The sequence below is a fragment of the Arthroderma uncinatum genome, assembly GCF_011692745.1.
Source record: "Arthroderma uncinatum strain CBS 119779 chromosome Unknown scaffold1, whole genome shotgun sequence".
Lineage (NCBI taxonomy): Eukaryota > Fungi > Ascomycota > Eurotiomycetes > Onygenales > Arthrodermataceae > Arthroderma > Arthroderma uncinatum.
The window spans coordinates 766,751-791,112 of NW_022983863.1; the positions used below are offsets into that span (position 1 = coordinate 766,751).

The 24,362-nt window shown below is 50.3% G+C and overlaps 9 protein-coding genes across 9 annotated transcripts; 5 read left to right on the forward strand and 4 right to left on the reverse strand.

The window, feature by feature from the left end:
• Positions 1-382: 382 nt before the first annotated feature.
• GIQ15_00244 (ankyrin repeat and BTB/POZ domain-containing protein) lies at positions 383-1,555 on the reverse strand (the record flags this gene model as incomplete). The annotated part of the gene is made up of 1 exon (XM_033547661.1): positions 383-1,555. One exon carries the CDS (start codon positions 1,553-1,555, stop codon positions 383-385), a length of 1,173 nt encoding a protein of 390 aa, XP_033408612.1.
• A 1,701-nt stretch (positions 1,556-3,256) lies between these two features.
• GIQ15_00245 (G2-specific protein kinase nimA) lies at positions 3,257-5,591 on the forward strand (the record flags this gene model as incomplete). The annotated part of the gene is made up of 4 exons (XM_033547662.1): positions 3,257-3,308; positions 3,379-3,431; positions 3,483-3,891; positions 3,946-5,591. The coding sequence occupies 4 exons, from the start codon at positions 3,257-3,259 to the stop codon at positions 5,589-5,591; spliced, it is 2,160 nt and encodes a 719-aa protein (XP_033408613.1).
• Positions 5,592-6,418: 827 nt separating this feature from the next.
• On the reverse strand, positions 6,419-7,905 carry GIQ15_00246 (uncharacterized protein; the record flags this gene model as incomplete). Its single annotated transcript, XM_033547663.1, has 2 exons — positions 6,419-6,636; positions 6,990-7,905. The coding sequence occupies 2 exons, from the start codon at positions 7,903-7,905 to the stop codon at positions 6,419-6,421; spliced, it is 1,134 nt and encodes a 377-aa protein (XP_033408614.1).
• A 2,786-nt stretch (positions 7,906-10,691) lies between these two features.
• On the forward strand, positions 10,692-11,274 carry GIQ15_00247 (uncharacterized protein; the record flags this gene model as incomplete). The annotated part of the gene is made up of 2 exons (XM_033547664.1): positions 10,692-10,964; positions 11,044-11,274. The coding sequence occupies 2 exons, from the start codon at positions 10,692-10,694 to the stop codon at positions 11,272-11,274; spliced, it is 504 nt and encodes a 167-aa protein (XP_033408615.1).
• A 1,400-nt stretch (positions 11,275-12,674) lies between these two features.
• Positions 12,675-14,080, forward strand: GIQ15_00248 (uncharacterized protein; the record flags this gene model as incomplete). Its single annotated transcript, XM_033547665.1, has 2 exons — positions 12,675-12,757; positions 12,904-14,080. The coding sequence occupies 2 exons, from the start codon at positions 12,675-12,677 to the stop codon at positions 14,078-14,080; spliced, it is 1,260 nt and encodes a 419-aa protein (XP_033408616.1).
• Positions 14,081-15,456: 1,376 nt separating this feature from the next.
• Positions 15,457-17,878, forward strand: GIQ15_00249 (putative Phenol hydroxylase; the record flags this gene model as incomplete). Its single annotated transcript, XM_033547666.1, has 5 exons — positions 15,457-15,594; positions 15,764-16,751; positions 16,816-16,838; positions 16,897-17,353; positions 17,415-17,878. 5 exons carry the CDS (start codon positions 15,457-15,459, stop codon positions 17,876-17,878), a joined length of 2,070 nt encoding a protein of 689 aa, XP_033408617.1.
• Positions 17,879-18,013: 135 nt separating this feature from the next.
• Positions 18,014-19,920, reverse strand: GIQ15_00250 (uncharacterized protein; the record flags this gene model as incomplete). The annotated part of the gene is made up of 2 exons (XM_033547667.1): positions 18,014-19,724; positions 19,772-19,920. 2 exons carry the CDS (start codon positions 19,918-19,920, stop codon positions 18,014-18,016), a joined length of 1,860 nt encoding a protein of 619 aa, XP_033408618.1.
• Positions 19,921-20,265: 345 nt separating this feature from the next.
• GIQ15_00251 (expression library immunization antigen 1) lies at positions 20,266-22,037 on the forward strand (the record flags this gene model as incomplete). The annotated part of the gene is made up of 5 exons (XM_033547668.1): positions 20,266-20,696; positions 20,747-20,822; positions 21,186-21,206; positions 21,299-21,709; positions 21,759-22,037. The coding sequence occupies 5 exons, from the start codon at positions 20,266-20,268 to the stop codon at positions 22,035-22,037; spliced, it is 1,218 nt and encodes a 405-aa protein (XP_033408619.1).
• Positions 22,038-23,714: 1,677 nt separating this feature from the next.
• On the reverse strand, positions 23,715-24,355 carry GIQ15_00252 (uncharacterized protein; the record flags this gene model as incomplete). Its single annotated transcript, XM_033547669.1, has 4 exons — positions 23,715-23,770; positions 23,845-23,872; positions 23,938-24,294; positions 24,344-24,355. 4 exons carry the CDS (start codon positions 24,353-24,355, stop codon positions 23,715-23,717), a joined length of 453 nt encoding a protein of 150 aa, XP_033408620.1.
• Between the last annotated feature and the right edge of the window lie 7 nt (positions 24,356-24,362).

A 24,362-nucleotide genomic window follows, 5' to 3' on the forward strand; every position in this document is an offset into this window, starting at 1 on the left:
TCACCATTGTATACATATTCACTGGCAGGCTTAATGAAACCGTAGAATGTTTATCTTCAATACTTACCTTCTGGCTTAGTTATCTTTTATTCCATCGAGTCACTTACTTTTAGGGGGAATACCTTTACTAGAATAAAGAAGTCCGGCGCCATACTTAATAGTTAGGAGGTGGACCGGAGAGGTGTGAGGATAGCCAGTGAGTTGTGGCCGTATCGCTACCCTTTATTTATTTCCTTGACGCGTCCTTTTAACAGATCCATACCTATTGAAACCCGAGTATATGCTCTGAATAAGGTAGATGTGTGAACTAAACGACGATCGTATAACTGTCAAATATATGCTAAGAACAGATTTTTGAAGCTAGGCGTAACTAGAAAGGTACTTAAGCATCCAAACCTAACCTTTCCAGTAACTTATCCAATTTATTTAAAAGGTGCTCATAATTGATAGCATCCCTAGAAAATTCATCACCTGCATCCTGGCCATCCAGAGTTCGGATCACACTCGTGGGATTGGGTTCCCCATTCTCTTGTTTCTTTAGAACCTCCAGCTTAGCGGCTTTTTGCTGTTCGCGGCGTTGAATTTTTTCGACTAGGTCTACCTCACCAGGCAATTTATTGAACAACGTAGGTGGTCGTGATCCGGGCCTCTGCTCTACCTGATGAACATTTTCCTGCTCAGGCTCTAACATGTCTATTCCGGAGTCCTCAAAGCGCAATCTGAATCGTTCAGAAAGGTAGTAGCGAATATCATCTATCAATTCAATAGAGTCTGTTTCTTGCCGCTTTTGGATGCGCTCAGCGGACTCGATGACTAGCTGTTCAAACTCGGGGCTGTCGATGTGCGCTTCTAGCTTGTACGCTAGGTATCGGGCGGCGAATTCCTCTAATCGTTGTACGCGCATCAGCCAACCTGCGCGAATTATTTCATAGACGTCAATAGGGTCGTCGACATCGCTTTGCTCCTCTCCTTGTTTTGCTGGTATAGGTTGTTCGGCGCCCTCTGGTGTAGGCGTATCCGGTGAATTGCGTGCCAGCGAAGCTATATTTCCGCTACCTAGTGTACTGATGAGAACTGCTGTCTTCGTCTTTAACTTCTCAATTAAAAGCAAATCTGCGGCAAATAGCACATCGACCGCGATTTCGAGAGGGAAATCCGCCTTTTCCGTATACAAGAATCTAAGGACGATCTCTAGCACCTCAGGCGTGCAATCGATTGATACGATTTGCAAGTGGTCCGTCACCTGGGCTTCGCGGAAGCTAGAGGAAAACATGACGAGAAAGAATTCGGATCGGAGTAGCATAGCTCGGTGGGCAGGGAAAATGACGGATTTCCTTTTAGATCTTCGCATAGGTGGGCTCATAGATAGTTGCGAGAAGGCGCCTATGGGTATTCCCCCATTACCGTCCGCGTGATTTGGCTCCTGAGCTTCCTCAGCTTCCTCTATCTCCTCCTCTTTTACCTCATCCTCATCCGCTCGAAGGAGAATGTCGGCGAATATGGTGTTATCCCGCACCCACTTTACTTCGTTTGCTTTGTTTGTGTCAACTGTCATTTTGTGTTTGATGATATTTTCATTAAACCATGTTTCCAGCTGGTTACGTCCTTTGCTGACTTCGTCTGATCGTCTTTGTCTTGCGAGTCTCCGATCGCCACTTTCCAGGATGGTATCAACGAGACTGCGGAGTTCCAGATGTTTGGCAATCCGATCTATCCCCTCAAACACCTCTGACTCGGTAAATCCACCCGCGCCAGGGCCAGATCTTAGATCTCTGGGAGCATCCCCAAAATATAGGTACCTTATTCCGGCGCTGAATGCAGGAGGCGGAATTGTACTTGGTAATCTCCATGTAGTGGCTTCTGGAGCTGCGGAGAGTTTCTTATGAAAATACGGCGATCGGGCAGACAGGATAAACTTATGGAGATGGAAAGACTCGCCTGATGCCGTGACCTCGATGTCTGACGTTTGGGGGTGTTCCCTACTCAACAGGGATGTTACATGGGCTGCAAGAGGCTGGAGAGGATCCGCCGACTTTGAATAGTCGTATTCGAGAAGGAGATTCCGTATCTTGGAATTTAATGCATTATAGAGACACCTACCACCAACAAAGGCCACAAGATGAGGAATTAGCAATTCGTTCTCAGGCAGCTTTTCTTAACTTGAGGGAAGCGACAAAGTATCCATGGATCCATGGGCTAAACAAGGGTTTAAAGGGGGATAGGCACACCTTTCGCCTTGGAAAGTGTCTCGTTCACACAAAGCACCAGAATCAAGGAGAAGTTGTACAACTTCATAGTGACCACAAAGACTAGCCTTCTCATTCAAACCAAGAAAGAAACCAGAGCAATTGTTACCCTTTTAGCTCTTCTTATAAAACAATCATATTGAAGGGGAAAGAGAAGGAACCTATTCCACTCTCCAACCTGACCAGGAAGAAAAAAAGAGGCCGACAGGCAGCCTTGGGCTACTTGCCACCGTGCCGAACATTCCCGACAGGTTGGAATAGTGAGGGCTTCACTCACCAGTATTAGAGGGGTGCAGTCAAATACATCTCTGCCGTTGATATTTGCTCCCTCAGTTATCTTCTCTTGACACGCTTTGAGATCGCCTCTTCGACACGCCAGGCATAGCTCCCGAAAGGGCTTACTCAGGTCCAACGGGCTGTCCTCCTTGAGCTTCCCGGCATCGATCAGCTTCCGCTCGTTGAACAAGCTGGTCTCCAACTGATCTTTCCGCAACAGCTGTGATTCCGGCATCGCTTCCATTCTTCGACTCTCGCTGGCCGCCGCTGCTCTGGCTTATCGGTCCTCTCTATAAAACGGGCCTGTATAGAGAGAGTCCGCCAACAACAAAAACGGACGTCCGAGTGGCAGAAAAGCTTATCGATAACGGGCGGCTCTAAGGTATCTCCGATCGGCCAATCACAGCGAAGTTTTACCCACACCGCTTTACCCGCAGAACGCTAATCTGTTCTTGTCCTAGCGTCCTTCCCCGTGACCGGTAGCCGCTGGTGACTAAGCCGGCGACTAAGCAAGGGTGCCGCTGGTTGCTGCGCAACGAGCTCAAGGCCAAAACATTGAATTATAAGGATAGGTTGAAGACTCTTCCTGTGCACATCTGTGTTTCCTGCAGCTCGTCCCTACTCGAGGCTCCCGACGCCAGTACTAACATAAACAGGTTGTTCTCTCGTTCATATTTATTCTTGTCTATGCATTGATCCTTCTTGTCCTGCGTTATCTACATCTATAGTTCAGCATGGCGATCGCATTGGCTGAAGCTGATAAATATGAGCTCCTTGAAAGAATAGGTGAGTGATGGCCCTGGCAGCAGTTCTATTATATTCTAAGTAGTGCGTCGTAGCTAATACACAGTCACAGGAAGCGGTTCCTTTGGTGTGATCCGGAAGGTTCGGAGAAAGGCAGATGGATTTGTATGTCACCTTTCTCTACGATAAAACGGTATATACTGACAGCTGCTCTAGATCCTCTGTCGTAAGGAGATCAACTACGTCAAAATGTCCCACAAGGAGCGTGAACAGCTTACCACCGAATTTAACGTCCTGAGTTCCCTCCGACACCCAAATATTGTCGCATACTACCACCGTGAGCACCTCAAAGCGACACAGGACCTGTACCTGTACATGGAATATTGTGGTGGAGGAGATCTTGCCCGCGTGATCAAGACACATAAGCTGGCGGGCACGTATGCGGAGGAGGAGTATGTCTGGCGTGTGTTTTCGCAGCTAGCAACAGCTCTCTACCGTTGCCATTATGGTGTTGACCCCCCCGAAGCTGGATCCAATGTGCTGGGTCCATCTCCTAAATCGTCAGGCTTGAAAGGAAAGCAGGCCCAGGTGATGATTCTTCATCGAGATCTCAAGCCAGAAAACAGTACGTTTGCCCTTATTCCTCGTTTACTTTTATGATCGCTAACAGAAAATCTAGTCTTTTTGGGAGACGATAAATCCGTCAAGCTGGGCGATTTCGGTTTATCGAAACAGATGAGTTCACACGATTTTGCTTCGACTTACGTGGGCACGCCATTTTACATGTCCCCGGAAATCTCCGCGGGAGAGCGATATACTCTGCACTCTGATATTTGGTCAGTGGGCTGCATTATGTATGAGCTCTGCAAGAAAGAACCGCCATTCAACGCCCGCACGCATGTTCAACTGGTTCAAAAGATACGCGAAGGGAAATGTGCACCTCTACCAGACGTCTATTCAAGCGAGTTGAGAAGCGTCATCTCTAGCTGCTTGAGGGTTAACCCTGACCATCGACCGGATACGGCAGCCTTGCTCAAACTGCCTGTGATACGTCTAATGCGAAAGGAGCAAGAGGTTTTTGAGATTAGCAAATCTCTAACGAGTAAGGAGGAAGCTGCAGCGCATAAACTCAAGGAACTTGAGCTACGCTACGCAAAACTAGAGAAGGAAAAAGCAGCTATGAGGACGGAGCTTGAAAACACCGTCCGTCGGGAATGGGAGGTCAAAGCGAGACTGGAGATTGATCGTCAAGTGCAAATGGAGCTTGAGAAGCTTCGTAGGACATTTGAGGTCGAGGTCGAGCAGAGAGTCGCCTCAGAGATGCAAAAATACAAGGAAGAGATGGCTCACAAACAGAGCGTTGGAGTTTCCCAGCTCGAGGCTGCCCATAATTCCTCTATGGGATCGAGTGATGACACTGACTTCCCTTCATCCACCGACTTGAGCGAGCTTTCTCTCGACCCCCCTACCCCTGAGCAGAAGAAGGCAGCGAGAAAAGGAAATCGCACTCCTTTCAGCCGCTCTAAAACCACGATTGAATCTCCCATGGATGTTCAGATGGCCGAGCCATCACCAATGTCGCTTGCCTCCCTGTCATTATCACCGCGCCGGACTGCAGGAGCGTCGGCGAAGAATATTTTTGCAGATGGAGGACGTATGAAGCCCAAGTGGGATACTATGTACTCCGATGATGAAGACGATATCCCCGACCTACCGTCACCAACCCGAGCAAAGGTCCAGATAGACCCGAGCAAGGCACCTCCTCGACCACTCCTACGCCAAAACACCACAGCTATGATGCAGAAGCTTAGCTCTCAGCCAAACCTGTTCCCTGTAAGCAAGCCGGTGTCTCGTCCAACTCAGCCTGCCAACTCGGCTGCTCCCCAGCATAACGAAGTTCGCCATCCTTCGACAGAGAATAGAAACAAATCACCGCAGCATCGCCTGTCCAAGATCCCGTCATACAACAATCTAGCGCTTGAAGGTTCGCCATCGCGCAAGACGGCCATGCTGCCACCTCCACCGAAAGCAGGCTCCGGCCCTGGCGGGGAAGAAATGTTCAAAGCCATAATGCAGCGAAATATGGGTGGCCGCTCACTGGTTGAGCTAGCGCAGGCTCGTGCTGGTGGCCGCTCAATCGATGAAGTCAAGCGCACCGCGGACACCAGAATCCCTGCCACCGGCGCATCTGCGCCTGCGAGCTTGACGGCTAATCAGTTCAGATCCACTGAGCAAGATCCTCCCGCGACCTGGGACCCGGAGAAAGACGAGATGCCCAGCCCCTTTTTGGCTAGAAACAAGAAGATTATCCGTAACTTTCGATGAGCCCAAGGCTGAAAGTACGAAATAACGTGAAATGATTGATTGCATGTTTCATGTTGGAACAGAAACATTACAAGGTGGCCTGGTCTGGCTGGTTGGATTTAGGGATAGAGCAAGGCAATACCCTTTTTTTGGTTGGATGCTGGATAGACGTTGGAAGTTCTTCCGGCTGCGCGATACTGGAGACTCTCTCCTTTTCTTTACAACTTTTCATTTCGATATCACTGTCGGCCATATTTCGTATTGTGTCATTCCCTACACCCCTACATTTCCTTTGTTTTTTCCTTTGTCGTTGATATCCTATATTTCGGTCTTGGTTGGAGTAGCATCTGCATGGCGTTTTATTTTTGGTGTGAACGGGCGGATTTGTACCAGTCACTCTCGATTCTTATGTCTGTTTCCTTTTGTCTAGCAGCCAGCGATAAAATAGGGCGAGTAACCTCTGAATCTATTTATTCTGTTGGACTTCTTGTTCGATCTTCCATCCATTCCTACGTCATAACTGGGATATTCTTCTAGCCGAGGTTTATCTGCATATGGGTTTTAGCGCAACCCTGTCCTCGTATATATATCGGCGGAGAGAATGCGACCTCATACACGAGAAGACTAGAGAAGAGAAAACACCTACTCCTTGACTTCATCTCATAGTGAACAGCGAACACAGGATTGCATCCGGTAAAACTAAGACATCATGGTAAATACATCCCAATTGTCCGCGGGTTTTGACCAAAGGGCCTGCTCTCCAGAGTTCTAACCATCGTGTCGTTACTTAATTCCAGGCTTCCACATCCGCAACTCTGGGCCTCACCCAGCCAAGCATAATCAAGTACCTATACGCCTCCGCCGTGCTTCTCCATGCCGCGGACACGTATATCTTTTACACCGGCTCCACGATCCTTTTCCCCAACCGCGTACCGTTCCTTGAAAGCGCAATGGCGCGATTCTTCTGTCGAAACAGCGGCAATCTGGTTCTTCCATTTGCTCTGAATGCCTGGCTTTTGCGGGACTACCATATCCGGAAAACCCACGTTGGACGTGTTGTCGGCTCCTGTTTTTTGTTGTACCATCTAGCTACTCTGGGGCTTATTAGCTGGAGTGCTTTCTTTTCTGGCGGCGCCGAGTATGAGTTGGCTAATGTTTGGGGGATTTTGGGATTGCATGCTGGTTGGGGTGGTGTTGCAGCTTGGGGATTGCTTTGCGCGTGAGCGTCTTATGGAGGAAAGGATCGATCGATAATTATGCACTGCACTATACTGAACAGATAATGTCAGTTCGTTTAATTTCTGGAATTGTAAGGACGTGGAGGAGCCTTACGCATGATGATGGGATGGGTGAATATCTGAATTCAGTTTCTGCTTCAGGCATGATAGATCGATGGGCAGGTCGAGAGTGTTCAATTACCCTCATCTTCAACTTCTTCGATTTGTACAGACTTGAGCTCGCGGTTGAACCGTTCCTCCTCTTCCTCGAGGGACGAGACAGCAGCCATTGCAGTCGTAGTAGCACTGTCTGTCTTCTGGTCGGCAATTCTACCACTCCCACCCGTAGCAATATAACCGGCCTTCTCCAGTCGATCCATCTCCTCAGGTTCGACGAGCTGTCCCTCTCCCTTGACGGCAGCCTGTTTCATCCTCACCGTAGTCGGTACAAACTTGTTGATAGCTTCCTTCTGAAGGTTCCTGATCACAGGTGCTGATTCGTAGACGGACTTCATTTCTGGTTGCTGAGGCTTAGGAAGCAGTTGGTGTATCTTCTGCTCCCCGCCAGTGACCGACTCTTCACCTTCACCAGAATTGGCATTATTGGGTCCTCCTCGCCGTCGTTGGAAGTGTTGACGAGGGATCGGGGGAGGTGTGTCCTTGGGCATAGGTATTCGTCGAACGCTCTCATCCGTCTCGCTGCCACTACTCTCCTGCTGCCTCCAATGACGTCCATCATGCTGTCCTTCCCTTCTTCTCTTTCCCAGCACGTTATGGCCCTGGTTTCTGTCTCCGTCTCTGTCTCGACGCGGTCCGCCATCTCCACGTCCAAACACGGGCGCCTTATCTCCAAGTGCCTCTCTCGCCTTATTGACAGCACGTAAATCTCGTTCTAGGGCCTCGAGAATCTCCTTCTGCTGCGGCTTGAGTGGTTTCCCAGGTTCTTCGGCAGCTTTGAGGTCGTCTATCTGTCGCTGGATCCGATGGGGGTTGCGCCGTGCTAGCTTTTCATTGCGCCGGCTCTGCACCTCTGCTTTGCCCTTCTTGAGCGCCTTTTGCTTTTCAAGACGCCGTTGAGCCTGCGCAGGGTTGACCGTACGTTCCTTATCTTTGGCCATGGCGGAATAAACGGTGCGTTGGTGGTGTTGGGCCAATATTTGTTTAAATATATAGAGCTGGTAGTGCTTTTTTTGGTGGTTGCTAAGGTCAAAACCTTCTAGCTTCAAGCAAATCTACCACGAAACTACTACATTCAACGGAACACTACGACAGCCACCTGGATAAATTCTTCTATACTAAAGATCCGCGCCAGGAAATGATCAGACTGAATAATCTGCCTGGCTATACCTAGCTGCATGGCATCAAGGAGGGCTGAGATCCCTGACAGGCTGAGGAGGCTACGTAAAAAACTACCATCGCCATGTTTAAATGCTTCAATTTCATGCTGCAGGAACCAAGATGCGTCGAAAAACAGACAGGCGGAATAAGCCATGGCATCTCAAGCACGCCAGGCCAGCCCTGAGAGCTTGCCCATGGCCCCTATAGAGTGAGACGATGCGTAATCTTTAAGAGACACGCGATGACAGGAACCATGATACGAAGAGCAATGAAACATATAAAGTCCGCTTAAGGTCTCTGTTCACCAGGAGTGGTAGCAATAGCCATAAATATACCAATGATGTTGGTTACTATCTTACCCGATATTATATCCAGGCACTTATGGCCGTCTTTGTTCCGGCAGCAGTAACCGCCTACTATCCTCTCGAACCACGTTGCTAAAAGAGAGAAGGACCTCATTAAATACGGCCTCCTCGGCGAAATCTGGCTCTTCTACTCTTGGTTCGTGGTTGGTGTGTTTGTCCTCAATCTGTCAAGATATGCGCTTCTCGGGGTTGAGGCGGCGATGCTCCAAGACAACTTTTGGCAAGTCGGCAACGCCATGGGGCTCTTAATGCACTGCGGTACCAGTTGGAGCGGACCCGGAGGCTGGATAATAGTCCCCAGGGGGATCTGGACGTTAAACCATGCAATAGACTCACCCATTACCAACCTTGGTCAGCCATTGGAATCGAACGGGCTATACAACATGTCCTTCTTTTCCATCTTGGGTCAAGATGGTAAGCCCATTCAATATGGTGAGACCTCTCCGGAGATGACCCAACTGGTAGCACCGCCAATTGGTGTCCGTTGCCTTCGCACCTCAGCATTCGGCCACGCTATCATCCTGCCAACGTGACCTCATCGCGAAAGGACAAGATTATCGGCCGGGGAGTGGTTCCTCTGCCAGTGCCTGCGGTGCTATTTATTATATGGGCTGTCAGTAGTGCGACGCTGGGTCTCCTTTATGGGTTTCGTCGACGGTGGTCGGAAGTACTGGATGGGTATAGCATGTTCCGTTTCGAGGCGGATTATGCAAATGAGATACGCGATCAACCACAGTTCTCTAGTAACCGCAGGTTTGACCAGTGCGATGCACTACGCGCCTTGCCCGGCCTCGTGGGCGATTCGCGGGTGCGAGAGGAGGTTGGACATATCAGTTTGGTGAAGAGAGGGAATTTGGCGGAGGGGGGGAAATTGTACGTTTAGCAAAGCCTCTTTCCATGTAGCTGTATATATTCTCGTCCTATTCGTGCAGCGATGGATCGCTGATGCAGGAAATATGCAGCTCGAAAGGTCTACGAGGCACATTAGACGTACGGTAGGCCTGCCGGGGCTGGGATTGGACGGCCATTTCACGTCGTTGTACATAATATCTGCCGCCTCCCGGCCTGCCATTGGGCTGCATTTCATTGAGGAAAACACGCTTGAACGTCTGGGGTAGGAATTGGAGAAAAGCAACGGGACTTGGGCGTTTGTTGCTGCGTAAGAGAATGGCTTTGCCTCACGGGTTGGGCAGCTGTAGAATAGAAGTCCATCCGCCGGAAACGTATAGACAGCAACGTAGACCGTAGACAGAGACAGAGACAGAGGCAGAGGCAGAGACAGAGGCAGAGACAGAGACAGAGACAGTAGACATCAGAGCCCTTGTCCGGTTACCAGGTCTATCTTGAGGCTCTGCATATACCGAAGAGCTTGAGCTCCTCACGGCGGAAGATATCTGTAGCCCGTATTCGACATGCCAGACGATCGAGAACGCTCTGCATATGCTCTCCCTGCCGTAGATGATGTACGCTGTACGCTGTATGCTGTAGGAGTCTCGTCGATTGGCTGGATGCTATGCATTTGCGCCCTGCGAGAGAAGGGTTGATATAGCCGCTGAGCAGCCTGAAGAACCTGCGAACGCATTAAATACTGAGCCGACGGCGTAGAATCGCTCACCTGTAAGAGTAAACACCTCCGTCTACCCGGCCATCGACCGCGTTGCAGCCTATGGTCGCATCTCGGCCGCTGCCCCTAGATCGCAAGCGTAGTGATCGGTGATCAGACGAGCGTCCTGTGTAGAATACTGGCAGCTTTCCTTTCCTTTCTTTTTCCCGTTTAGGATCGCCCTTGAAAAGCGCCCGCCCTTGGGTTCTTCGTCGCTCTGCGATCTGTATTCTGACCTGTACCATTCTGCTCTGCTTCCCGTTGCTTTTCGCTGTCGCCTGCAAAGAAAGCTTTTCCAGCTCGCCGTCGCCTGTCGCCGCTCCTGTTCCTGCGTCGTGAATCCTCGGCACGTCTGCCAGCGCCGATACTCGAGACGAGAGAGGACGAGAGAAGGACAACGAGAAACAAGACAGCGAGAGAAAAGAAACAAGAGAAGAGACGTGGATTCACGGGGTGCTCCCTGTCCGCGGCCACTGTCCTGCTCCCTCTCCATCCATCATGAACGGCGCCCTCTCCCACATATCAGTCTTAATCCAGCTCCCTGACGGCGTCTCTATGTTTTGAGGAGCATGTCTCTGATATACCAAGCCCATCCCCAATGTCCGTATCAACGTCTATTCCCGATGCCCGTCTTGGCCTCACGTCTGCCGAGTGGCAGATGGTTGTGCACCAGCAGCAGATCGCATTACAAGGGAGCCATAATGGCAGCATCGCGCGGGGGAGGGGGATGGCGAGGAATAGCAACGCCAGCTCGAGAGCAGCCAGCGCCGCGAGCACGCAGGGGAGGTTGCTCCTGGATCCCGACAGCCTCCAGGCCCTCTACTACCAGCTCGACCACCTTATGAGGGACATCCAGCGGAGGATTGACTATGTATGTTTTATATTATGGTTGTTTCGGACCATGGTCGGCTTTATTGGAGCAGTGAAGAGCTAACTCTGTGCTGATCTAGTTGAACGAGCAATCCGAGATTTCAATACAAAATACCTACGACCAGGCAGGCAATGTCGTTGCAGATGCCGATAAGGAAATCGCACGAGTCAGGCAGATCATTCTCTCTATCGACGAGCTGGAGAATGAATTCGATAAGATCAGGCGCATCAGAGACATTGTCAAGTCGTTTCGCGCCAGGGTGGAAAGCCTCGACAGTCGACTGGAACATGCCCAGCGAAGGAGACGCTGACACGCAGAGAAGAAGACCAAACCATCACCTCATACACCGACATACCAAGGACATACCTCTTATTCCGACATTTTTCAACTTCTTTGACATGTAGCCTGACGATGAAGACGCAGTTACGACCTCAGCGCGCCTCTATAAAATTGCGCCTTTATAATTTTTTTTGTACGATGACTATGACGGAACGGCTAACATTTTATTTTCACCTCCTTCCAACCCCTGATTGTTCCATTTTTTACCTATTTATTGCTTCATCTTTGACCGGATTCACACTTACTTCGAATACGCGCCCATCTTCCGACTGCTGGATAGTCCCCTATACTCCGATTCATTTTTGCGACGCCAATCTAACGCTAATACCTCGCCTCACGTCGATACGACTGCTTCTTTCTTTTTTGATTTCTTTTTTTTCTTCACTTACTTGCTTTTCACGCATTCTGCCTTGCACCTCTCCCAACCTTTCGCTTCTTTTGCCATCCCGTGGTCGTTGTCCCCCTTCCCCCCCAGCATCTATACCGATATCTCGATCCTCGCGGATCCAATCACATTCCGGCCATGGAGGTGCTTTGCGCCGGATGGACTGACAGAACATACGCTCCATCGTGCCACATCGCATATTATGATGTGTTTTTTCAGTCTTGTAGATAGCTCATTTTGTTCGCCTTTTCGTCCTTTCTCTCCGTTTTGGCACTGCGCACTCGCTACTTGCTTTCTGCTTCCCTTCGATATTGATGCGGTCTTTATATCCTTCTTGGTCTGTAATCCTGTTTACTGTTTTGGAGATATTCCTTTTTCCTTTTTTATTCCCTCGGTTACTCGGCTCACTTCGTCTGTCACCCGTGTGTTTGTTCTTTTTACTGTTCTTCTCTAAAGATTGGTACATGCCTCACGGCAGCACATATGCCTCTTCTTCCCGTTGCCTATCTAATCATGTTTTCTCCCCCAACTTGCCTATTTACTTCTACAATCTTTCCGCCAGTTAGGGCCAATGGTTACAGGAGTCGTTTGTCTGATTGCGGTACTGCTCACTGCACTCCTCCATGCCATGGTGATGGCTGTCTCATGTTCAAAGAGAGTAGCTAAATATTAGCGTTACTTGCAATCCACAATATAATATACATTTGAATAGTTCATGCAGTAATCGGCGGCACAAAGAACTCATCTACCCATGACGAAGCAGCTGAGCTCAATTCTCCAAACTGGTCTCATCTTTCATCCGTATAGATGAAGTTTTGACGTCGGTGATAGACCACGTGACACGACCTTCCCGACGTCATTGTCAAGATAATTTTTTACAGCTTCACCAAGCAACGCGACAGCTTGCTTCCATCGACTTCTGGCAACGCAACTGACGGATCCCTGACGGTCGCGTAACTTTCCTCTTACTTGATCAGACAAAAGCGATGGAATACCACTCGGTGCCGCTCGAAGAGCGAGCAAAAGACGAGAAGGGAAACACCCTGCCATGGGGCTATGTTTACAAAGAGTAAGCCGTTGTTTACCCATTCTACCTCGCCCTCACCTTACCATATTATTGCCGACGAAGAGAGCTACCCTTTCTCATCTGGCCTCTTTTGTCAACCCTACGTTTGTCACATTTAGAAAATCGTTCTAACACTCAGCCCCGTCTAGCGAATCCCGAAATCCACGAAGACCACCAGAGGAAACAGGCCCATTTGGGAAAAGGAGAAACACACGCTACGGTTCTACGAGATCAGCGACACGAACTGGGACACCTGCCAAGCGTGAAAATCCAAATGTCGCTGAATTCGGCAGGCTATTTAGCTTACAGCAAGAGGAGGAAGCACAGCAAAAGTTACTCCCATCCAACAACACAGCTTTGAATGACGCGGCGACGAGGATACCCTCTGATGCGGTTGCCACCGAATGTATACTCTATGGCTATAGAGACAAAGGCTCCGAGTGGAAGGTCATAGACAAATTTGAGCGCATCTCACAAGGCTATATCTGTGAAGACTATTCTCGCACAGACCCAGATATCTGCCCTAAGTACCCTCAATTGCTGAGTGGAGGCGATGTTGTGATCCGTCCGGGGATCTCAGCTGATGCCAACAGGAAATCGAAAAGATATGCTGGCGGTTCTCACTGGATTAAAGTGACCTTTGACTCTTTCCCCGCCGCTGACCGGGCGTGCCACTTCTCTCCGCAAGAAATTGACGGCTGCCTTGTTCACTGCGAGATATATCATGGTCAGGGCCCTCAAGAAGACGCCCCGATACTAAAGGAGGCTGCAGAACAACACTCCCGATTAAACTCAATCTATCCGACCCTCACACCGTCCACATCCTCTACCTTACTGCAGTCAAACGAATATGATCGCTCAACTTTACCCCGCTCATTCACCTACCAGCAACAGTCTGGCAGTCAGAGCATGAATTACGAGGCTCCAGCGTCTGTGCAGTCCACAGCAACCGCTAGCTCTGCAACAGTCTCTGGCCAAAAAGTAGATACAAACACCCTTCGCCAGCGTCTCACTCAGCCTCAACCCGAACCCGAACCCGAGGTAAAGCAGCCCCAATCTGAATTTATGACACATATACCCACGGTCCGACGCGCTGTCGTGCGTCCGGCATCTGAAGCGCTCCCTCCCCAACCATCCGTCACAGAACGAGTGATTCGATCTATCCCGATCCTAAGTTGGTTTACCGGTGACATCGTTGGCGATGGACCAGCTCTACGAGAAGATGGATCCTTTGATGATCAGAAGTCGAATCTATATTGGCGATTCTGGTACATGGTCGACAAAGTCCTTGGCACTGATTTGTGCGGCTTAAAAGAAGAATTATAATTTTTACTTCACCCTCCGACATGACCACTCTACATCCATCAACCTAATTTCTTTAACGACACTGGGGCCGTTCTTTTATGTGCCTATTCGGCCTCCAATTAGACCATACGACCCGATTTGCCCATTCTCAACACGTTGTATCTCATGCAATATCCTTCGAGCTCATGCGTATGATAGCTCGCACTTACCTTACTGTGTTAATATCATTTCATTTTTCTACTTCATGTGACCTATCTCCTATGTATTTTCTCGAACCGACCTGCTCACCGCTTGGAAGTTGCCGTGTTTATGCATGTGCCGTCCCACTCCCTTTCTGGAGGCGAGTTAGGGTAGTGGTTGTACAGGAAACGGCTCGGGCACTGATCTAAGATAAGGCTGGACGTCCCGTTGAGACCATATTTTGATGTTGTTTCCTTCTTTGTCCTGTCCCTCCCGCGTATGCGAGATAGGGTAAGGAGGGTGAGCTAGACCTATGATTAGATTTTATGTGTTCATTCATGATTGATACCACTATGGAGCGAAGTCCCTTTGAGATGTATAAGCTTCTTTATGCGCTGCGCTATCTACAAGACACCTATCCGGAGAATAGCATGAAATGGAGAAACAATCCACTTTCGAGTCTGTTGCTTCTAAAAATATATATCTAGTCTTTATCAGCTGGTATGGTCCTCAAAAAAGAGGTGGAATTAGCTACATCGCGTTTCCAGCAACTTTGACCAGCCAAGGAAAAGATATCTACATCGATTCTCGTTTGTTCCCCCGGACGGCGATCGATCTCGGAATTACCTCCAGGGATCGCCCGGGCTCAGATCTCGCAATGGCGCTACATAGTCCACTTGATCGTAGTGGTGGCTGTTAGGATCTACTAACTCAACCCAAAAGGTAGCCGAGCTAGTGAATTGTCGCATTTGGTGGTGACGGGTCTTGTATACGAAGCGAAGCTCAAACAGCTCGTAGATGTTTCTTCATGATAGACTATTGTGACATTGTGACATGGTGATATTGTGATATTGTGATAGGTATTGTGATACCCTGGCTAACCATCACGTGAATGTGGTATATAAATGGACATCCCCTTCGTATATACGGAGCATTTGACGTAGGTTATTGGCCTTGCCGTTTCTCATCCCTGAGAGAGCGGCTGCAGCCTTGCTAGCCCATGCAGGGCATGGGCTTCACAGTTACATCGGCAGGGGGGATGGCTTTCGCTTTCGCGATCGCAGGCGAAGCAGCGGCCCGTAGGGTAGCACAGGCTCGCTGGCTTTCCATATCTACGAGGCTCTGACCATGGTCTACAAATTATAACTATCGTTCATCTAACTACAGAGTAGTAGTTTCGAACAAGATCAAGGCCGTCCAGTATCGCATATAACGATATGGGTATCATTGTCAACATGGAAACAGACCTCAATCGCCGTGACCCTAGGGTGATGGCGATGCTTGTTCCCCCTCTACCTCGTACAACGCCCGAATTCATCGCCGCGTATGATAAATATGAAGTTATCATCTCAGGGGTACGTTTGATTACACTTTTATACTGGGGAACTATACGGAGTATAACTCCCCTGGTAATAATGCGCTTTAAACTATCAATTATCCTTGACCGTACCCCTACGAAGAATGCATGAATGGAGATGAAGACGCATTTGGCTGACTTGGTTTATTGTGCGTGGTTGATTCCAGGCCGGTCCTGCAGGATCATTGCTTAAGCTGCTTCTCTCTCGGTATGGGCTCGGAGACGAATCAGTTTTATGCATCGAGTCCAAAGACAGTATCTTGAAAGCCGGCCAGGCGGATGGTATACAGCCCCGGACAATGGAAGTTCTGAAGAGCATGGGGCTGATGCATGAGATTTTGACGGACGGTTGTGGGGTATGGGAAGTTGCATTTTGGAACCCCATACAGCAGAACGATGCAGACTCCGGCTGTAGCGTCGACAAGACAGAATCAGGCATTGAAAGAACGGCGATTGTGGACGATGTCGCCCTTCCAGCTCGATACCCACATGAAATCACCCTTCACCAGGGTAAAATAGAGCGTATCCTAGAAGATGATATGCTTCGATACTCAAAAGGGGGTGTCCAGCGATCTACCACTTTGCTTGATGTACGGATTGACGAGAAAGGAGATCCGGACTTCCCTGTCGTTGCTGAGATTGAGTCTGCAAAGGATGGACGGCGAACTCTTAGGTCAAAGTATCTCGTTGGTGCAGACGGTGCACACTCAACCGTCCGACGCTGCATGGGGTTGAAGCTTGAAGGAGAGACCACAGATCACATCTGGGGTGTCATTGATCTCATTGTTGACACTGACTTTCCAGATATCCGAAGACGAACTGTTGTCCATTCTGACGCGGGGTCTATCATGGTTATTCCTCGCGAGCAATCTATAACGGGAGATTACATCACTCGGCTTTACGTACAGGTTCCCGGTGACGTTAAAGTCAATGAACCTGATATCGCAGGCGATGGTACGAGAGCTCGGCGAGGACAGGTTACTATGGAGAGTATCTTGACACAGGCCCAGGAAGCCATCAAACCGTATTACATTAAGCAGAGAGAAGGCACGGAGATTGAGTGGTGGACTGCATATCAAATCGGCCAGCGAGTTACCAATGACTTTGCAATTAAAGACTCGGTCGGAAAGCAAAGAGTGTTTATCGTTGGAGATGGTGAGCCTTGAGCCCCCTTTTTGTAAATCAGCACGGTTGAAGTTAACATGCCTTTTTTTCTTAGCTTGCCATACCCACAGCCCAAAGGTGAGGTTATCTTTTATAAACGGTATTATTATAACCATAGCTCTAACCAATGCTTCAGGCCGGCCAAGGAATGAACGTCTCCATGATGGACTCCTTTAATCTAGCCTGGAAACTCGCCTACTCCGTCAACGGGCTAACACCTTCCTCCCGTTTCTCCCCTAATCAAGCAGACAATATCTTAGACACCTACCAGACAGAACGTCACACTATTGCACAGCAGCTAATTGAATTTGACAAGTCGTTCTCATCTATGTTTTCTGGAAAGATCGGCTCAACCGATGAGACGGGTACAGACCTCACACACGAACAGTTTCTCGAGGTGTTTAGAACGGGCAATGGGTTTACTAGTGGCTGTGGAATTGAGTACCCCGAGAGTGTCGTGGTTAATAAGTCTATGAGTGAGAGGACTGTGATAGGAACGGACTATTTGGCGGGTATTCTGAGGCCCGGTAGACGTTTGTTGAATGTCAAGCTGAAGAGACATGCCGACGGCTGTCCGCGGGATATACATGATGGTTTGTCCCTTTACCTTTCCATAGCTACTATGAAATGGATGCAAGCTAATGAAATGAATAGAAATCCCAACTACAGGCGCATTCCGTATTTTATGCCTTACGTCAATGGACCTGCTTAACCCTAACGGAAAATCAAGCCAGGCTATAACCTCGCTCTGTGGCTTTGTTGGGGATGTAAGCCGCACCTACTCGTCCAGAAACCTCTTGCAATTTCTCGCCATCTATCCTCGGGCGTTGGTGGGGCTGTCGCCATCTTCGCCAGCCAAGGCAGTGCTGCCTACTTCATCGTTCGTGTGGAGCGATGTGCCCGCTTTTCTGCATGAGTGGGCGGAGATGAGGGTCTATTGCTCTGCTATCAGTGGCGATGGGGATGCATACCGACAGTATGGAGTGAGTGAAGATGCCGGTGCCATTGCCGTGATCAGGCCGGACGGATACGTCGGTGTTGTTTCATCATTAAGTGCGGAAGGGGTGGATGCAGTAAAGAAGTATTTAGGGGGATGTATATGGATGGCAGAGAAGTAGGTAGTAGGTACTAGGTAGCGGAATACAATGACTTGAATGATGTAAAAAAATATTTCATTTATATATTCGTGGTATCATCTACTATGTACGTGAAGGGTAAAAAGTACGAGAGAAAAAGAAAATGGGAAAAAGAAGTTAGAACCCAAACTCCTCGACATGCAGATATATACCCTGAGCACCTGTGCCCTTGTGTACAGCTCTCTCATCGGACAAGGAGACAACGTTGCGCCTTACATCTGCACTTAGCCCATGGGGTCCACAAACGACAACACCGCTCTCCCCCTCGGCTACCTCCAACATCGACAAAATGATTTTGTTGATATCCGGTCTACCCGAGGTGATGCAAGCTGGCGAGTCAACAGATATCCGTTTCTCAGACGCATAATGTGAAGCTGGACTGGGCAGATCCGAATCCGTCGACGGAGTACGCTGCAGGTGAAGGCCGGCAGCATGAGACGACGGACTGGAAGAAGACAGATGAGGATCCGAAGTGAGATAGATATTTACATCGAGAGTAGCGACGAATTTCCCATTTGCTGCTCGACAGTCTTCTAGGTCCTGCATGAGGGATTCCAACTCATTCTGGAACCAGGAGAGATGGGAGCGGGAACGGATGGCCCAGATGAAGCGGACACGTTTGGTAACGGGTGCAACGCTGGAGAGATGTTCTGCCTTCCACCCTTCGACGATGTCGCGGAGCAGAGGGACGGTGAAAGTTGCACCCATGCTGCCGGCGAAGAAGACCACGCTGTCGAACTGGCGGAGGGGCCGGATAGCGCCGTATGGTCCGTCCAAAGTAACCAGACGAGTCGAGTCGGCATTCTCGGAGTTGACGTTGGCAATACCAGTAAACTTTGCTGCGTGGTTGTGGATGGTCCGGGTGGCGCCCCCTTCGGCACGGATGAGGAATTCCATCTTGTTGTCTGACGGGAGAGAGGCGATGGTGAATGGATGGCTTTGGAACGGGAGTAGGGTCGGAACTGATAGGAAGACATGTTGACCTGGCCGCCAGGAGGCGACTGGGTTGCGGATGGTGACCTTGGTCACGTCTCCGGCCAAGGGAGTGAATGTTGCATAGTTTGCCCACAGCGAGGAGGAAGAAGTAGTAGTAGAGGACCGACGGAAGATGGCGAGGTTTGTCCATATCATGACCGCCCACCTGGCAACACGGTCAAACACGACGAGGGCGATCGACACCCACACCCACATCTTGACCTCATTGGCAGCATGCAACCAGGCGGCGGCAATGAAACCCGAGAAAGTGAGGACATGGGAGAGGAAGAAAAGTTCGTAACTCCACCGTCTAACAGGCGCCATGGAGGCAAAGAGGATGAAGGTGAGTATGGACCAGGCGGCGATGCCTCTCTGTGTCAGGGGGTCCGTCCTGACTTTTGTAGCGATGTAGTTGAAGCGCCCCCAGCTGCGGAACCAGAAGCCCATATGCACCGTGGCCGTCAGCCAGAGCGTCCTGGCCGTCCATCGATGCAGCCAGTTGAGCCGTTCGTAGCTGGAGCCCGTGAGAAACCCGATGATGTTCCTCTTGCCGGCCAGCAGCAGGATAAGTGGTAGCTGGGCGACGGTCATGAAACCCGTCCGGTACCCGACGGTCTCCCACTGCCACTGGTCCATGGTGTTGAGCTTGTAGAAGCAGAAGACCATGACGGCGATGAAGTTGGCGAGGGCCAGACTGAGTCTGCCGAAGGGCGTAGGCTCAAACTCCCACCGTCCCATCTTCAGCGGCCCGGTGCTTGCGGACGAGTATTCTCTCGTCACCGCTGTCATTGTGGCATAGATGTTGAAGACGAGCGACTTTGGCTTGGCCGGCGTTCTCGTCGTGTCGGCGAGTCTACTCTCGGTCAGTATCGTCTGTATGTACAACGGTGGTAGACTTACCTCTGCACGGCGACTATCTTGTTGGCGATGTTGCAGGCGGTCGCTATGCCCACTGCGGTCCCGACGACCGCCCAGTACATGCGCTGCATCTCGAAGTAGGACGGCACCCCGTCCCCTGTCGGCGCCGCACCACCATGATTGTGCGACATCTCTATCTATATCACTTTGCAATCATGATATAGTAGAGAGGATAGAGAATAGAGAATAGAGAGTAGAGAATAGAGAGTAGAGAGTAGAGAGTAGAAGTAGAAATAGAGAGAGGAGATGAGCAGATTACTTAAGAAATCAAGAGTGGTCCTTCTCCACATGGCCAGAAGGCTAAAGATAGATAAGGTTATCATGCATAATAATCTGCTCATCTCGATATCAACTTCCTTCTTTTCCGCAAAAGCATCAACATCGCATCCTCTTCTCTAACAACACCGAGAAAGAGAAGAGGATAGAGATCAAAAAAAAGAGAGATGGCACACTCGCATGGCTCGACAGACCCCAACATGGCGGTGGCCATGGTCTTCCAGAACATCCCCGCAACACCGCTGTTCACACTCAACTGGACGCCCCGAAGCAGCGGCGCCTACGCCGGAACCTGCATCTTCCTCATCGTCCTCGGAGCCATCGCCAGAATACTCGCCGCGGCCAAGTCGATCATGGACCGGCGCTTCCTCGCCGCCGCCAAAGCCCGCCGATACGTCGTCGTGGCAGGGAAGACATCAGACACAAATAAAGGCTCAGAATTGGAGTTACAACCGACCAGTGACGATTCAAGCGAGCAGACGACGGGCAAGCTGATAAGCGCCAAAGGAGTCGAGGAGAACGTCCGGGTGGTCAACGCTGCCGGAGGGCCGCCGGTGATGCCGTGGAGGTTCAGCGTCGACTTGCCCAGGGCCGCCATGTTGACGCTCAATGCCGGCGTGGGCTACCTCCTGTGAGATCCCCTTTACCTCTCTTACCTGGTATATATGCTAATGGCAGCAGGATGCTGGCGGTGATGACCATGAATGTCGGCTACTTTCTCTGTGTCCTCGTGGGCATCTTCGTGGGCGACCTCGGCGTAGGTAGATACGCCCACACCTTTGACGAGCACTGATTTCTCTTCTCTTCTCTCTCTCTTTATGTTCTTCTCATGTTCCCTTCTTCTCTTCTTCTCTCCATGTTCTCTCTTCTTCTCTTCATCTCTCTTGTTATCTTGATATCCTCGTAACTGTAAATAGCGAATACGACATCCACGTGACTTACTGCTTGCTTATTCTCACGTGACTGCGCAGGATTGAGCAGATTACCTAACCAATCAGCAGTTCCAGTTCCCTTTAAAGTGCCGATGGAGAGGTACCTCGTAGACCATGTAAAAACAGGTGGGCGGCCATGTACCTCGCCATGCCATGCCATGCACGGAGCTGTCACTGTGATGGTGTAGCCGGAACCGCGGGACAAAGAGGTTTGTGGTATATAGGGAGAGCTCCCCTGCTTCATTCTCCGTGACATGGTGATATCAACTGTGATCTGTTGAAGTTAATTGTAACGATGAAGCTGCTCACGATACTCCCGCTGCTGCTCCCGCTCGCGTCTGCGCACTTCAACGTCGAGGCGCCTCCAACCCGCGGCGGCAACGAGGACACCCAGCCGTCGTTCCCCTGCGGCGGCCCAACCCAGCCATCCAGCTCGCGGACGAAGATATCTCTCGATGACCCCAAGGTCGCCATCGCCATGGAGATGGGCCACGACCAGGCCGCCGTCCAGGTGCTGCTCGGCGTCGGATCCAACCCGGGCTCCAACTTCAACATCACCGTCCTGCCGACGTTCAGGCAGATCGGACTGGGCGCCTTTTGTCTGCCAGAGGTGAAGCTGACCGAGGAGGTGCTCGGTTTCAAGCCAAAGGAGGGCATGGACGCCACGCTCCAGGTGCTCAGCAACGGTGACCCGACCGGCGGACTCTACCACGTATGTCTCTCTTCTTCTTCTTTAGATGAGAAATGCTGACAGGATAAAGTGCGTCGACATCACATTCAGCAGCTCGGCAAAGTACTCCAAGCCAGACTCCTGCAAGAATGGCACCGGTATCGAGGCCTTCCCCTTCCAGGGCGACGCCGCTCGTCGAAACGCCAACGAGTCCACGCCCAACGGCCAGCAGCAGCCAGGACGCGGCGGCTCTGGGGCTGGTGGCTCGCCGACTCAGACTCCCACCCCGTCCGGCAACATGGCGCCCATCCAGACTGCGGCCTGGGGAGTCCTGGGTGCAGCCATCGTCGGAGGTGTTGCGCTCTTGTAAACTAGTTTAGATACCCAGAAGGAAGATGAGACTGATAACGGCGAGGCACTGGTTGTGATATAAATATGAATACAGATTGCTTTCTCGCATCCTTCATCCTTCGCCCGTCTCAGTCCGCACGTGATATGGAAGTCTAGCTTAGTAAGATATTAGTAATAGATAAGAACTTATCGCGTTCAAGATGAAGATGAAGAAGAAGAAGAAGACGAAGACGAAGACGAAAAAGAGGAAGACGAAGAAGATATCTCCAGGTTGCTTCATCTTGAACCGGGCAGCATACCACAGACATGGCTTCTATAGCACCCTTCGTGGTTCCCGCCCTTAAGAGGCACACGGCCACCGTCATCATGGCCCATGGACTGGGGGATACGTAGGTGCTCTGCAACGATTATATGCCTGATGAACCATCTAACGATATAGTAGTGGAGAAGGCTGGTATGGTAGATGCATTCTCTCTTACGTGAACACACATTGACATCCGGCGAAGGATGATGATTGCCAAAAACTGGCGACGACGTGGCCTATACGATGAAGTCTCCTTCATCTTTCCCAATGCGCCCTCCATACCCATCACAGTGGTATGTCTCCCACTTATACCTCACCTATGCATACGCGTTGTGCTAATGACCGATTACTATAGAACGGCGGCATGTCCATGCCCGGATGGTACGACATCAAAAGCCTCGCTTCCTCCGTATGAGATACCCCCCCTCGCCTACACCATAAACAGGTACTAACACCCACCCTCTAGCTAACAATGGAGGAATTCTTCGCACAACGCGACGAACCCGGCATCCTAAAGTCCCGCGAATACTTCAACACCCTCATCAAAGCCGAGCTCGACAAGGGAATCAAGCCATCCCGCATCGTATTCGGTGGATTCTCCCAAGGTGGAGCCATGGCGCTGGTCACTGGTCTTGCTAGCCCCGAGAAACTAGGCGGTATATTCGGCCTGTCGTGCTACCTGGCCCTGTCGACTGAGCAGCTTAAGAAACACACCCCCAAAGGATGGCCGAACCAGAAGACACCCGTTTTCATTGGCCATGGAGATATCGACCAGGTAGTCAAGTTTGAGTATGGAGATATGACAGCAAAGATCTTGAAGGATATGGGTGTCGGAGTGGAGTTCCATAAATATCCGTACGTTATATCTTGGTATCTTATGAATATGTGTTCGTGCTAATCCTCATATCAACAGTGGGCTCGGCCATTCCGGCGACCCTGATGAGATCCAGGATCTCGAGAAGTTCTTGGACCGTGTTATCCCCGCTGAAGGCGCAGCTTCCGCCTCCTCTGAGCTGTGACTGGGTGCTGGCATCCCTGGGCCTGGTTACCAATGGCTATTCACGCCAGCTGTTGGGCTTCTCCTGCTCATTCTTTTCTTCTCTGTGGGTAGGAAGTTTTTGGGCGGTCGTTAATCGATTGTGGCACGCTGATAAGTCTCCATCTGGCGTTCTTGCTGATACTATAAACCACTCTTGTAGAGAAACGCAACTTATAGTCTTTGGGGCGTGAGTAATTAATATACAATGATATACCGATTGATACACCAATGATGCGCGTAGTGATACATGTTTAACCGAGTGGATATTCGTAGAGTAAAACAGATGATAGGAGTGGGAAGGTACACACAACCAGCGTTCGAAGCTGGACTTCATTCTCCATCGCAGTCGTTCTCTATGATGTCTCGTCTGAAAGCAGCTTCAGTATTGCCGACTCATTCGTACCCAGAACTATTCCAAACACCACCAGTTAGCTTCCCTTCTGGCACAACAGACACCCAAGGGCTCTAGTTATATATTCATACCTGCTTTCCCGTTATTCCAATCAACAACCTATACCATCAATCGCCAGTCAGCCAACTACCCATGTCCACCATCGGTGACGCACCCATACTCACCACAGGCCTTATAAAGCTATCCGCATTCTCCTTCAACTTCTTCATCGCATCGGGTCGATCGGTAGCCCCTGATACTAGATCACCTGGCTTCCCTACTCCGATACCACCACTGGCAAGAGGCGACGAAGTCATGTAGTCCATAATCAACGACAGCTGGTCCGGCGTAGGCGGTTCCTCGGTGACATTTAGCTCGAATTCGGAGGTTCGTAATGGCGAGCCTGAAGAGGTAGTGGCAGACCCCTCTTTTATCGCTGTAGAGGCTCGTTGGAGGACATTTAGGGCTTTGGTTGAGGATGCAAGGGTGGGTTTGTGGAAGAGGGTGATTATGTCGAGAGTTTTATGCTGCTGGTGAGACTTCTATTAATGCTCTGCCCATGCGCTGGGGTTTGGAACCGAGAAGACTTACGAAGCGGAACATGATGAGA